The following is a 15565-nucleotide window of genomic DNA, read 5'->3' as shown; positions in this document are numbered from 1 at the left end:
CGTTCAGCACATCACCCAATGACACCCACAAAGCACTTAAATGTCAGTTATAACACTGTTGACATTTACGTTTATTCCTAAGTTCAAGAAAAAATGCAAATATGTTTAGCACAGATTGGAAAACAACAAGAGCATAATAAATTTTAGCTTTTCTTACTAATATAGTTATCAGGACTTTGATTGTTCTATGGAAACTTAAATATACAACTGTTAGGCATTCCCACTCCTCTATATTCCTGAAATCCTCAGAAATAGTGCCTTTCTCCAAGCATAATTTGAGGACCTTTGTTTCTTTTATGCTTCTGGTTTACCCCTTACAAACATTGCTAATGAAAATCGTCATGTGAATTATGAAACTTCATGTCAGTTTGCCTATAATATTCAGCACCATAGCATAAAATAGGCTTATAATAATGAACTTATATCTTTGGACACGGACAACAATTCTGGGAAGCTGTAGGACATGCTGTGATTCAAGTCTTCTTAATTCTATTTCTATGTCTCTGATCTACTCACGTCTCTCCATTTCCACTGTCTCATCACAGTCAACACTGTCGCTGTCCACCATTTAACAAGGCAGGAAACCGCAAGTCTTTCACCACATCATGCCAACTCCACTCTGTGGCTCCCTCCAATCCATTCTCCACAGAATAGGAAAAATGATTTTCTTAAAACATCTATTTCCTGTTAGGCAGCTGTTGCTCATTGCCCTTAAAATAAAATCCAAATACTTACCATGGCCTACTAGGTTGCTGAATTATCCAGCCACTGCCAGACGTGCAGGCTGACTCCTGCCTCTGTTCCCTTTTCTTATTTTGCTGCAGCCCCTCAAGTCTTTCATCTCCTTGAGCACAGCCAAACTCTTCCCACCTCGGGTATTTGTACTGTCATTTCCTCCACCAAGAACCTCTCTCCTCTCCTCGTCCTCTTTCTGTGATAAATTCTTGTCCTTTAGGTCTGGGTTTCCTGGGAGACACTGCCCCTTGACTTCCCTGTCTGAAGTAACTACCCCAGCTATTCATAGCACACATTATAACTTATATATTCTTTGCTTGGTTACTTTGTATTTTCCCTTTCCTCATCTGTATATAAATTCCACTGGAGGTAGAAACAATGTTTATGCTGTTTATGGTAAGATAGCAGAGGGCCTGGCATGGGCTAGGCATTTAACAAGTGCTGAGGAAAGAGGGAGGGTGGATAGCCAAAGCTATGGGGGTAAGTGAAAACCCCAGGGTGCGTGCAGAGCAGGGCCAGGCAGCCCTAGAACAAAACCCCAGTGAACACCATTGTTAAAGGGATTGAGGAAAAACTAAGAGGAGCCTGCAAATAAATCTTAGGAAGACTGGGAAGAGGATGCCTAAAAGGATTTCAGGGGGGACAGTAACCTGGTCATAGCCAAACAAATATTGATTATCTACTATATTAATGTCAAAGGACTCCAGAAATACATGATATGACAACTATCTTAAGCAGAAGAAATTCTGAAATGCTTCTACACTTTTTTCTTATTCAGTATCTTCTGGTGATGAAACAAGCTATAGAAATACACTAAGATAGCAATCTTTACTGAACATGTCCCGTTAAAAAACAAATTTGTGATAGAGTAGGGAAGAGACATGACTACTGCAGCTTTCTGTTAAATAAATGTTGTTATGCTTGGCAGAACCTGTTCAAGAACACTCCGTATGTAAGGCTGGCCCTAGTAAGGCTGCTTAGGTCAGTGTCTGTCTGGATTCTGCAGCCTAAATGCCAACTCTGTAAATTAAACCTGTCAAGTGACAGCTTTGCCATAGCACGCATAACAAAGCTTTGACATTTATTGATACTCCATTCCCTTTCTCTGGTCAGATTAAGTTCTCCTTTCCTAAGCTATTTTTGCCTCGCTTCAGACTGTGGCATAATTCAACATGTTCCTAACGATTTCATGGAGACTGTGGCCCTCCTGATTTCCAATTCCCAAATGATTTTTATTCAGACTTAAGAACAGCAAAAGAAATTTTTCCAAGTTCACTAAAAATAAGAATTTTCTGAAACTAGATTCCTCCGGGTACCTGTATGTGAATCAGTCATCAAAATGGCATGCTATGAAAATGCTATGAAGTATTAGAGGTTCATAGTAAGTCCTTTACTCAGCATCCCAAGGAAACAGTTCCTACCAGTATGCAAATAGAAATATTCTTTTGACGAATCTGTCTGTCACATCATAATATGCACGCTGAACCTTCACAGAAGTAAATACTCACTGTATTCAGTGGCAGGGTTTCTAACGTGAAAACATACTTTCATCTGACTTGAAGACTTACCTAAGCAATTTTTGGGTTTATATTCAAGTTGATTAAACTTAGACATGAAAAGTAAAGGGACAGAAAATGGACATAACAGATTTACTAAAGAGAATTGTTTCTTAAAATAGTTCTTAAAAGGTTTTTCGAAAACTGCCTTAAGTCAGTTTTACAGAGAAAGATTACCTCTAATGATTGGGTTTGATGACTTAATAAAATGTTTATTTATGATCCAACAGGATTCTTTTATCTAAAGATATTTATATCTTTAGCACCCACCGTGTAGGTGACTGACAGTTTCTATGTCTGACTGAGTCAAAACACAATAGCCCGAGTACAGGTACTGATTGGCCTACGGACTTTGACTGGCTTGTGACAAGCTTAATTGCTTGTTGGAGATGTCTGTGTCTAAAATTCATATAGAAATGATGATGTAGCACTGCTGTTTGATTTTTATTATTCATCAAAAGGATGAATTGATATCCTTATCCCAAGGAAAAAAAAATTGTACTTACCTATGGGAACAGATGTTAGCGAGACTTATTGTGGTGATTATTTGTCAAACACACAAATGTCGAATCATTATGTCAGACACCTGAAGCTAATATAATGTTATATGTCAATTATATACCTCAGTTAAAAAGTAATAAATATACAAAAATATGTGGCTATTAAAAAAAAGACGATAAAACTTTAAATCAGTAACTTAGGGAAAGAAAACTAAGCCATTTTTTAACATAAAGCATGCTTTAGTTTTAAACATTCATGCACTTCAAATTTATATGTTCACAGAAATTTAAGTATACTCTCCATTTTAAACATTTTTTTAAAAATTTATTTTATTTTTGGCTGCATTGGGTCTTTGTTGCTGCATGCGGGCTTTCTCTAGTTGCGGCGAGTGGGGGCTACTCTTCGTTGCAGTGTGCGGGCTCTAGGCAGGCGGGCTTCAGTAGTTGTGGCACGTGGGCTCAGTAGCTGTGGCACGCAGGCCCAGTAGTTGTGGCGCGGCATGTGGGATCTTCCTGGACCAGGGCTCAAACCCGTGTCTCCTGCATTGGCAGGCAGATTCTCAAACACTGCGCCACCAGGGAAGCCCTCCATTTTAAACTTTTTTTTAACAAATCACACAAGAAGATTCATTTTAGATATAAAATAGACTGTTATATAACAGCAAAAGGAAAATAAACTGTTACAATGTTGATAGTAGCCATGGTTGTATCCCTAGGTTTTCAGGACACTTTTTAAGTTTGGGGCTATACTGCCCTTAAGATCACCCTCCCCACTAGTATCCAGACACGCACTGGGGTATTTGCCTCTATTTAGTACACCTGGCACATCATTATACATTGCAATCTAGTATTTCTTTTCTGGGTTGTTATTGTCACATTTGATCTTTCTATCACTGCAATGGTAATACTCTTGCTTTATTAAAATTGTTTTTATCAGACTTCCTCATGGTCTCAACCTACCCTTCATGGCCCTAATAAGTCTGAGAAGATAGAAAGGGTTGAAATCTTCCATTCCTCTTACATGTCTGGTATAAGTGGAATCATTCAATGTTTACTAGATCTGCCATCCTATAAAGAGTTCTCTGCTCTTCATCATCAGTTTTTGCTGACTTGTAGTCTCCTTCAGGGCTTCATCTTCCGTAAGGATTTTCCTCATAATGCTCTTACAGTCTCCTTTACCTCCCAACTGTTGGCTTTTGAATTTTGAATATGCTAATGAAAAGTCCTGCCTACCATGATGAACTCAAGGACACATGTTTTGCTGAGAAAAGTTAACTGCTATCTGGGCATTTTGTTTAGCTGGAAAAGAAGTCTTCCATCTTAGGGCTTCTTTCTGGAGCATTGCCTTATCAGAAGTGTTTCCTTACTTCTGGATGTCTGGACCACTATTTGCAAGCTTGTTGGCTCAGTTTGAACCCTCTGCTTCAACAAGTTCAGGTGCTGATGCTCCAAGTGCAGATCTATAGATGTTAGTGAGTCCTCTGACCCCAGGAGCCTCCTAACCAGTGATGGGATGGACCACTGTTTTCTAAGAAGCAGCAGCTTAAAACTATTGGGCTCCACAGGGCACACACGCTCAGCAGTGAACCACAATACCACATGACACATATAAACACGGCAGCTGCCGGAGTCGCAGGCCCATGACAATACAAAAGCTCTATCTAGTTTTTCATCCTTGACTGTCTTTTCCAAGTAGAGCAAGGTGGTACCTCATCTGAGAGGCTAAGACCCCCTCCCTCTCCCCCCCCCAAGCTGATTGGTCCACTTGGGAGTTTGAGCCCAGCTTTGAGAGCTTGATGAGAGCTCACCGGATATTTCATGTCAGCACTGCTTGTGACCATTACGGGATCTGGCTCACAAGACTCACAACTTGTATCTCAAGTTCTACAAGAACACTGGCTAATACTGATTTGGCTTTGCTTAGCTGAACTTATATCTCGTCCCACCAAGCTCATTTTTTCAAAAGCTTTCACTCTTCCAACTAGCATCACTGTGCTGACAAACTTTTGGCATGAGAGCAGCTGACTGAACATGGGTTTTTTTTAAACTACACTATCGTAGATGTGGGTCAAGCATTTTATTTATTATGGTGTTAACTGTTCCCATGATACGTCGCCAAAATTTTCTCCCAATGGGCCACTAAATATTTTAACTTTGTCAACAGCCTTTTACCATATCAAAGTTTTAAACTTTTACGTAATGAAGGGGCATCATATATTTCTCAAGCTCTTTAGTTTTCCTTGACTTAGATGGATTCAAGAGTTTCCAAGGCAAGCAATTTCCTTAAGATGAAGGTGATTTGACTTTTATTCCCATAAAAGCCTGCCTGACCCAACTCTTTTTTGAAAGTGCTAACTTTGTTTACAGAGTATAACGTTTATAAAGAAGTTGAATAACTATGCAAGCACAGTCTCTAAGTAGAAGTTCTAATAAATCCTAAGATGCTGCAGTACACTGACCAAGGAAACAATGTGATCCCTAAAGCCCTCTCCAACCTATGCTCAGTGAAAACACCAAACAAAAGGCCTCAGTGTTAGCAGAAAGCCGAGTTCTTCAGAGCAGGTAAAACTCCTGTTTACTCCTTCCAGAGAGCAAAAGAGAAAGAGTTTTCCGACTAGAAATGACAGAGTTGCCCTTGTGTAACACAGAACAACCGTGATAAGCTTTACTTGTTAAGGGCCTAAATTACGAAAGAGAGTGGGACGGTTGTGAAAAGGAACAAAAAGGAAAAGCTCCAGCTTGGACGCAAAGAGTTCCATCGGTCCTTGACCAAGTCGAAGGCTCTTACAATTTTTAAAACGCTGCCTAACCTTCCCTCACCCGTGGCAACGCATCCAGGGAGCCGCAGCACAGAGGATGCGTGGGAGTCCGCAATGCCACGCTTGAGGCTGCCGCAACTGCCCGCGTGCGGAGCACGAAGGGGTGCCTAACAGAGCCCGCGGGCGGCAGAGCGCTCCGGCCGCGCCTCGCGATGCTCTCCCCGGGCACCTGCGCTCGCGCGGTCCGGGCCCGGGGGCCCAGGCTCCCCAGGGGTCGTCGCCCGGCAGCCGTAGGGCCACAGAAAAATTTATTTGACGACGGGGATCGCCAAGTCGCAGGTGCTACGGTGAACCGCAGGCAAAGCCGACCGCGGTCTGACCTACAGCAAAAGGAAGCAGGACCTGCACTGAGACCCGGTTCCGGCCCCGATGGGACTGCGTTTTCAGTCGAGGCCAACAGCAGGCCTCGCCTGGTGACAAGAGCGCACGCACTCGTCGGGGTTTTAAGGAGGAAGGGCGGCACCTCCTCCCTCTCCCGGCCCTTCCCCCTCCCATCCCTGTCCCCCCCCCCCGCCACTTCCCGCCCCCGCCGGGTGGCGCTCCGACTACAGCGCGGCGCCATTCATCAACCGGTTCACACCGGCAGCCGCCGCCGCTCCGTGACGTCCGCGGGGCGGGCCTCCGCCCCCGCTCGTCGGCGCGCGACCTAGGGCCCGGCTGCGATTGGTGGCCGTGGGGGACGCACGTCAGGCGCGCTATAAATGGGAGGGCTTGTGACGCAAGGGCGCCTCGGCGCGCGTATTGGCCCCCTGGACTGCGGGCCGGTGAGGCTGCGCGCCCTTCTCGGAGCCGCTCGCTGCAGACCGAGTCCGGTTGCCCCGCCGTCGCCGCCGTCGCAGCAGCCCGCGAAGCCGCCTCTGCCGCCTCCGCCCCGCGACGACCGCCGCCGCCCCTGCCCTGCCGCCGCCGCCGCCTCGGGACCGGCTGTATGATTAGGCCACAATCTTCAATGAGTAGACATATTCCTGTGAGTACCCGCGCCCCGCACCGCCGCCTTTGTTCGGAGCCCGGCGCCCGCCCGCGTCCCGGCCCGAGTCCCGGCGGTCCTGGCGGCGGGCGGGTGCCGGGGACCGAGCCCGGGGCGCTGGGCGGGGCGCCCGGCGGCGCGGCGGCCCAGAAACCGCTTTGTGGCCGCTTCTTCGCCTGGGCGTCTTGCGGGCCCGGCCGGCGCCCCGAGGCCCCTTTGTTTGCCGCGGGGCCCTGGGATCGGGGACGTGGCCCGGGTGGGGCGCGGGCTGCGCGTCACTGCGGCGGGCGCGCCCCCAGCCCCGGCGGGCGGGCGGGCGGGAGAGGCGGCTGCGCGCGGGCTGGGCAGGGCTCTCCGGCGCGGGGCCGGCGGGACTGGGCCTGTGGGCTACCGTGCGCTCCGTGGCCGGGACCGGCGCTCGGACAAAATGGCCTCGGCGCCGCACTGAAGGCGCGGCGCGAACCCGTGACCCGGGCCGGCGCGGCCTCGCCAGGTAAGCCGGCCGCCGCGGGGGGCGCGCCCCGCCCCGGGCCGCGGGAGCGAGTCCAGGCTTGTCCTGCGCCGGGGCGGGCTGGGCCGGCGGCGTCTTGCGATCGCGGGCTCTTGGGCTGTGCCTGAGTGTCCCCTGGCGCGCCGTGTGCTTGCCTTCTGTTGGCTTGTGGCGCCGTGGCGAGCCACACCCACGGCTGTGAGGCTGAGCTTGTGCCCGTGGAACCCGCTACCGTTCCCAGTGTGTGAGGTTGTTGCGCTGTAGCTGGCACCGTGGGCTTGCTTGGGATCCAGATTGTGAGCCAATGCTTCCTGGTACTCTCTCTCTTTTTCGATCTTTTTTTTGGCCTCACCGAGCCGCTTTTGTGGGGTCTTAGTTTCCCGAGCAGGCATCGAACCCGGGCCTTGGGCACTGAGAGCGAGGAGTTCTAAGCCCTGGACAGCCAGGGAAGCCCCATCCTGTTACTCTTTTCGTATGAGTTTTGTTTGATGGCAGTAGAAAAGTTGGAGACCAGAAAACCAGATCATTCCCAGGAGTGAGCAGTACTTTTTTTACACATGCTTTATTCCGGGTGCGTTATCTAAAGCACAAGTAGATGTGGAACAGACTCGCCAACGAATCGTTGGACACAACAGAGATTTGTTGCTCGGACTCTGCAGTAGGACAGATCGGTTTAGGCTTCTGCACAGAAATTGGTCCCCCATGCCGCCGTGTGTATTATTGCGGTTATATGCAGTGGGAGGGGAACAATTCCTTGATATTTCTAGACTTCCTATCATGGATGGTTTTTCCTGGGGCAGAGAAATGGGGAATAGGGGAGTGTCTCGGGCAGAAGAGAAAGATGTTAGGTATTAGTGGTCATTTCTGCGCTTGTGGAAATCCATCGTCCGTCTGTCCGTCGTCGTCCCGTCCCCGTCCCCCCCAGCCACTGGGTGCCTCCAGTCAGTAAAAATAACCAGGTCACCAAAGGACTTATTTCTGTATTGCTTTCTGTGCTTTCTCATGAAACCGCTTGCTTGAAAGGGGTGGATATGGCCAAACTCAGCTATAACAGGAGTTTCAGCTGTTCAGTATGGAAATCGGTGGTGTGCAATACTGTCTATTCAGAAATCGGCTTTCAGTTGAAAAAAGGTAGTACCGGAAATCAGAATACTGAGATAAGAGCCCTTGACCTTAACAGCTTTGCAGATCACTTTAATTCATTGTCATTGGAAAGGTGCCAGAATACACTTTATATTCTAAGGAAGTAGTGTGTAGGATTTGAAGGGAAAGTATAATTGAAATTATTTCCAGTTACTGCTGTCACACTGTTAACAGAACAAAGTCCTCAGTGGCAATTTAATCACTAATTTTCTTAGCCCAGCTCACAAGTTGATGAAGTAACATCTGAGGGTGGGTTTGAACAAATTTGGATTAATGAAAGTTACCTTCCTTATGGGACACCTATTAAGACATGATTCCTGAGGCTAGTTCCTTTATTTTCACAGAAAAATGAACTGAGTTTTTGACTTAATGTTTTCTGTGATTGGCTAAATCTTCATATGAATTATTGTTCAAAACTTAGGAGCGTTCTTTTAGAAACTATAACTAGCGTGGGACTCAGTGAAAATGAGATGAGATAGTTTGAATGTAGTTTTAAGCCTTTTTTAATGCTTAAATTTAAACTTAAGCATAGTAAACTAAGGGAATCTTTTGATTTCAAAAGATTTTATTTGGTAAATTATCCATGAGAATACCTGTGAAGAGTTTGGGGCAGTGGCTGGCTCTCAGTGCTCTTGTTGACCTGCTATTAATTTTTTTTTTTTTTTATTCCTCTGTTTACTCCCAACCACACAAGCTCCTTGTAAACTACTTGGAAGAAGACTAACGTCAACATCAATGTTTTCCGTGTATATATTATGAAAATATCCTGTGAATATTCGTGTAATATTTGATACTAACATAAAATTAATTTAGATCTTTAAGGGGAACTTGGGGAAAGTATAATTGGTGGTAGCAGTTACTTTGCTTTTGAGACCTGTGAAAGAAATGTAAGGTAATTTACACCATCCCACCACCACTACTTTTTCTTTCAATTAGATTTCAGTTTATGACAGGATAACTGAAACTTCGGTTTTAAAATACAAAAGACTATTACAATTATGAACGTCTTTTTTATAGTTATAAATGGAAGTTCTGTGTATATGTGTGTGTGTGAGTGTGCGCGCGCGCGCGCGCTTATGTTTCAAGTAAGTTGAAAACTTGATTTCGAGTTGATTAATTTCCAGAGACTCAGATGAGAAATATCTGTTAAAGCAGAATAATAAGTTAATAGGTTGTTAAGAATCAAATGAAATAGTATATATGGGAGCATTTTGAAAACCAGTTTCGTTTTTTTCTTTTAAGAATATATTGACTAATATACTGAATTTTTGTAATACATAAAAATATTTTGGTAGTTGGAAAAATCAATGTAGAAAGTTGTATGTGATAATTTAGAAGAATGTAAAACAAGTAGCCAGGTTTTAAAAGGAGTAATCAGGAGAAGACTGTATGTAAGGGATATTCATCAAATGTAACGATGTGAGGGGTATTTACTTAAAGTAATCCTTGCTTATTGATTTAATCTGTAATCACCTTTGTATTTTGTGGTTCAAGTAAAAGTTTAAAAGGTGGCTTGGGCCCAGATTTGGAAAGATCGTTGTGCCCTTAAATACTGTCAAAGCATAACATGTTCCTTTTGAATTGAAAACAACTTTTTTTCTCTCTTTCTTTTAAACAGCAGTTCTGTGGTGTTCTTGGTCACACATTTATGGAGTTTCTGAAGGGCAGTGGAGATTACTGCCAGGCACAGCACGACCTCTATGCAGACAAGTGAACTGTAGAAATTCATTACTACTCCACCAAGAAGCCCCCATAAGAGTGGTGAACCTGGACACAGAAGTGTTGGATTGAAATCCACAGAGCATTTTTTACAAGAGTTCTGACCTGGATGGGGTAAACCTCAGTGCACTTCCTTTCTCTTGCCTCAGTATTACTGGATTGAAGAATTGCTGCTTCTTGTCAGGAGGTTCATTTCATTTCCCATTATTCCCAACTTCATACTCAAAAGCACTGAGAATTTCAAGTGGAGTATATTGAAGTAGACTCAGTTTCTTTGCATCATTTCTGTATTCAGTCTTTTAAATTCTTTCATAACCCTATTGAGTGTTTTTTAACTAAATTAACATGGCTCGAATGAACCGCCCAGCTCCTGTGGAAATCACTTACAAGAACATGAGATTTCTTATTACACACAATCCAACTAATGCGACCCTAAACAAATTTATAGAGGTAAGTTTTGATGCTTTTTAATGTCTTAAATTGATTGTAGTTTAATAGTGGAGCCTTTTGTGTAACAAAATAAAATGTTTTGGAAATTGTGAGGTGTTATGACTACAGTTCCAACTCTCAGAAGTACCAGTGTCTTTACGTTAGAGGTGAATTATTTTATACACTTTGAGGAGAACATGTACTTGAGTTAGTTTAGATTTATAAGTTAATATCTAGTTCTTCATGCCTCACAGTTTGCTTAATTTAAGTGTGTATGTGGACAGTATAACAGTATGGCTCTTATCTTCCTAGAAATTGGTTGGTGGGAGGCTCCGCTTGTGGGTTTTTCACATATTTGCTTATTAGCATAATGACGGATACTATAAACCAGGATTAGTTTATGTCTTGGCCCCCTTTTGATGTTTAGAATGTAATTATCAGCTACTGATCTACTAATTCTATTTCCGGAAGGATTGTAATGCTGAATAATTTATTTGGATGCATACACATTTTATTTTATAAATATCTATAGATAATCAGAAACAACAAATAGGCCTTCCAGATCATAGAAATACTTTTATCTTTGATTGTCGTCTGTATATTTTTTAAATGCCAGAAGAATTATAATTAGTAATAATGCACTATGAGTCTTAAAGCCTCTAGTCTTAAGTGGTGCGGGGTTTTTACACCGCATTTTTGAGATTTTACTCTCTGAACATACTTTTAAGGCTCCAAACTATACACTGTGCACTGCAAATGAGCAAAAGTTTAGAGTTAATGTAAGTCAAGTCAGATTGTTTGTAGTCATGAGTGATTCCTTTGGTCCTTTGTTCCTGAGTTGCTCTTTTGTTAGTGCTTCGTCTAGCCAAGGTTACCGTGACTATAAACGACTTCAGTATGTGAAGGGCCATGGGATTTTTTTTAATATAAAATTTATTAAAAATATATGATGTTTAACAATTCCCTTTCCTTTTAATGCTATTTTACTATTGTCACCTAAAACAAGGCTTGTGACAGTAAGACTTAACAAGACCGTGTTAAACATACATGATTTTCTGTTAACCTGTTAGAGAGGTGATCAAAATGGCAAATGGTGAGCAAGAGTGACATGGTTATGAAGACTTCATGTGCTTTTTTATATATGTTTTATCCAGGAACTTAAGAAGTACGGAGTTACCACAGTAGTAAGAGTATGTGAAGCAACTTACGACACTAGTCTTGTGGAGAAAGAAGGCATCCATGTTCTCGTAAGTGTTTAATGGTTCCCATGTGTTCACAGTGCTGTGCTGCCAAAGTTTATTCATTCAGATAAACCACTGGCTTCAGAAAGCTTAATTGTTTAAGTTGTTGCAAAAGTATGCACTGTCTTGAGGTCCAAATAAAGGTGAAAGCTGAGCAGAGGCTTGAAGCAATAAAAGATCTTTATAAAGACTCAGCATGTATTTGCATTTCATTGACAGTGGGGTTTCATAAAACACTTGTTTAAACGTTAAAAGAAAATGCTTCTGGCACATTTGGGTGTTAGAATTTTAGAATTATTATACCAATTACATTAAAAGTCTAAAACGTGTATTCTTTTGACTTAGGATTGGCCTTTTGATGATGGCGCACCACCATCTAACCAGATTGTTGATGATTGGTTAAGTCTTGTGAAAATTAAGTTTCGTGAAGACCCTGGTTGTTGTATTGCTGTTCATTGTGTTGCAGGCCTTGGGAGGTAAGAGAATTTCTTAAACCCATTTAATGATACTGGTCTTCATTCTAGTTAAAGCTTGATTTTGACTCCCATAAAGACGCGGTTGTCAGTTTGTGAATCAATTTGCTTTGTTAGGTCACTTACTGAGTTAAATTTAAAAGTAGGTGAGTGTAGCAGTAATGTGTTCCAGTACATTTGGAACTGACAGATGCTGTCGCTGAAATTTATACTTGCCCATGTGGGCGGAATTACTTAATTGTGTGTTCTAGGTTGTATCCATAGTATTGGGAATCACTGTCCAAGCTCATTGGAAAAAGGATCATGAATTGTCTCTAAGGTGCTTTTGCACTGCATATGGTGAGTTTGTGGCAGGGTTCTTGATCCTGGAGAATCCTGTTTCAGTAGGAAGGCATTACACAGCAGTGCCAAAATTTACGTGTCCGTAGTTGTAAATTGCTACCACCACCCTCGTCCCCCACTGCTCAGACCATGGCCCTGGGGAGGCTGGCGTGAAACATGTCACAGTCTCATTGATAATAAAACAAAGAAAGCAGTTTTTTCCAGAAGATCTTTAAGTGGAAAGTATTTTTCACTGCTTGGAATTTAGAAAATATTGTCCACACGTGTCACGATTTACCCTCTCCCTTAAATTTTTTCAGGACTGCTCTCTAGTGATACAGGTCTTAATTTCCAGGCTTATTTGTATTAGTTAAGGACATAGTTGTCTTTTTGGTTATAGATTAAAAACCTGGGTTTGATATGAAAATAATGGTACTTTATTAATTTAATTTTTATCATGAAGTCCAACATTTTCCATAGGTATTAACATAGGAAGTGCGGTAAATAGTAGTGCTTTCGGATTGGGGAATGTTCAGAGTATTGAATTTTCCAGGATTTGACTTTGAAAAATAATTTACTATAATTCTTACCTTACCAGAGCTCCAGTGCTTGTCGCCCTAGCATTAATTGAAGGTGGAATGAAATACGAAGATGCAGTACAGTTCATAAGACAGTATGTATTTAATACGTTCTTTCCGTTTGCACTTTTTATTTCCTCGTTGAATGTTAGAGAATTTAAATATATTACTAGGAAAGCAGTTTCTTTTCAAGAGCCTATCTGACCATTTTGTTCATTTTTAAGATAGTATTACCACCAGGGAGTATCTTACTTGTTTGCATTCCATGTAGATACTCATATTACAAAGATTCTAATCCAGTAATAATTCTGTAAATTATTGTTTTACTTTAAATACTTGATTGAATATGTTGCTTGTGTATCTTCCCTTTTATGGAGGTATAGTTAGTTAAAATGCAGATATCAAAAGTAGATGAATGGATGGTAACAGCCAAATAAAATAACCACTCAGTGCAATATACAGAATATTTTGATCATTTCAGAAAGTGCCCTCACGCTGTTTGTAGTCATCTTCCCAACCACCAGGGGCAATCTCTTTTTGACTCATATTACAATAAGTTAGTTTTGCCTTTTCTTGGGCTTTATATGAATGAATTTGTAAGTTTGGACTATTTTATAACTACCTCTCAAAAAGATTTAGAAAATTAACTTTTTATGGCCCTTTTCCCATTTACACATGGATGCTGATCCAAATTTCTACATTAAGTCACAATGTAATAATCAAAAAATAAATTGCTACAAGAAAGGTGATGATTGCCTCCTATAGAACAGTAAATGTTAATTATAGAGGGACTTTGCTTTAATTTGTCTTTTGTTTTCTTCCTTCTAGAAAGCGGCGTGGAGCTTTTAACAGCAAGCAACTTTTGTATTTGGAGAAGTATCGTCCTAAAATGCGGCTGCGCTTCAAAGACTCTAATGGTCATAGAAACAACTGTTGCATTCAGTAAAACTGGGGTGCCTGATGCCATTGCTTGGAAGTGGAACCTAGACAGGACGGGATTTGTCATACATGTTAGCCAGCATGTTGGCTTGGTGAAGTCTGATGAAGCTTCCATAGGAGTGTTGAAACGCAGTTTTACCAGGCCACAAGCCTGGCAGAATTGCACCCTCTGTTTGGGTTATGATCAACCTACTTGGACACTTAGCAAAGGATTCTTGCTGTTCAGCATTTAAAATGTGCTTATCGTTTGTACCAATTGACTTTTCCTGAAATCATGCAGTATGGAGTCATTCATGTCTTTAAATGTGTTTCCATGCCAGATTCTTATCAGTATATAAGAAATTTAGAAAGACTAGGTGCCAAAATACCCAGCACAATTCTTGTTGTTTTTAGTATCATATCGAACTAAAATCCCAGGAACTATGAAAACTCTGGACCTTATGTGTTTTATTCTTTCCATCATTTCAAACATAGAAAGTAGGGCCTATAAGGTTATTTGATCACAATATGTTTACATCTTCCACATTCATACCAGTATACATCAGATTTGCTCGTTTGTTTTTTTTTAATTAACCAAGTCTTACCAGTGATTATTTAATGTCTTTCTATAAATCTCATTTTGTGCTGTCATGGAAGACCTCCGTTTTGAAAATCTACATTGTACAGAAGCACATGTCTTTAATGTCTCCAGACAAAAAAGCCTTACAGTTAATTTTAATATTTGCACTTTGGGGTGCAACTTACAGGGAGGGCCTGAAAAAAGGAATGGGAGGGGGCTATTAAGTATTTTTAGTAAAATGTTGCCTTTGTCTTGTGCAGAACATGTAGAATATGCGCTTTAATTTAGTAAATATTTTTTTAAAAGGTAGAAATACTTTGTTATGGTAGCTAAAACAATTCTTAATCATAAAATTTCTGAAATTCTTGTAATTTTTTTTCAAACTTATCTGAAGTTGTTTACCAACTTATTTTTGTTTGAAGTGTGATTCCCAACCTTTCTTGCAAAAAACAAAAAAGTGGGTTTCTGCTAATGAATTGAGCAGACATTTAATATTTTATATGCCTTTTGAGCTGTGTAACTTAATATTTGGATACTTGACAATTTGTTTTATTATGTGATTGATAAAATGGTGATGTGTATTAATGTCAGCTCAACCATATATTTATACTGTCCGGGAACATGTGGTTATAGTTCTGTGGGAGAAATAATTTGTCAGTGTTCACCAGCTTGTAAAAATCTAGTGTGAGAGCTTAAACATTAAATAAATGATGAAATGCATTTATCGTCATTGAAGTTGTTTTGCTTAAAGTTAACTTATTTTGTAGAAAACGATATGAAAGAATTGCACTTCACTTACTGCCCTTTGAAGCGTGGATTTTTTTTTTAACAAATGAAGGATTAAATGAAGTTGGCGTTGTGATAAGCTCCTTATAATTAGGCAGGGAGCTATTTAATATTAAAAGTGCTTTCCATTATAAACTTTTTTTAAGGTTTAGATAATCATGAACCAATGTACTCTTACGTACTGAGGAGAAACTGTCGTGGAGGAAGGCCATGATTTGAAGCTAAGTTCCACCAACTAAGTGGTTTTGGGCAACTTAACTTCTGAGCATCAGTCTTCTCATTAGCATATCAATAATTACATACCTTTATA

At 41.7% G+C, this 15565-nt stretch overlaps 2 protein-coding genes across 3 annotated transcripts; both read left to right on the top strand.

The window, feature by feature from the left end:
- The first annotated feature begins 6356 nt into the window (after window positions 1-6356).
- Window positions 6357-9969, top strand: LOC132530617 (uncharacterized). The gene is made up of 2 exons (XM_060167880.1): window positions 6357-6577; window positions 9829-9969. Exons 1-2 carry the CDS (start codon window positions 6539-6541, stop codon window positions 9922-9924), a joined length of 135 nt encoding a protein of 44 aa, XP_060023863.1. The 5' UTR covers window positions 6357-6538; the 3' UTR covers window positions 9925-9969.
- Window positions 9970-10240: 271 nt separating this feature from the next.
- PTP4A1 (protein tyrosine phosphatase 4A1) lies at window positions 10241-15189 on the top strand. 2 transcript variants are annotated; one of them, XM_060167879.1, is made up of 5 exons: window positions 10241-10379; window positions 11513-11605; window positions 11945-12075; window positions 12992-13066; window positions 13804-15189. In XM_060167879.1, exons 1-5 carry the CDS (start codon window positions 10275-10277, stop codon window positions 14141-14143), a joined length of 744 nt encoding a protein of 247 aa, XP_060023862.1. In that variant the 5' UTR covers window positions 10241-10274; the 3' UTR covers window positions 14144-15189. The 2 variants fall into 2 exon arrangements, with proteins under 2 accessions (XP_060023862.1, XP_060023861.1); XM_060167878.1 differs by having other exon boundaries at window positions 13800-14064.
- Window positions 15190-15565: the final 376 nt, after the last annotated feature.

Source organism: Lagenorhynchus albirostris, chromosome 12 (genome assembly GCF_949774975.1).
Source record: "Lagenorhynchus albirostris chromosome 12, mLagAlb1.1, whole genome shotgun sequence".
Classification (NCBI taxonomy): Eukaryota; Metazoa; Chordata; class Mammalia; order Artiodactyla; family Delphinidae; genus Lagenorhynchus; species Lagenorhynchus albirostris.
This window is presented reverse-complemented; position numbering and strand designations above follow the sequence as displayed.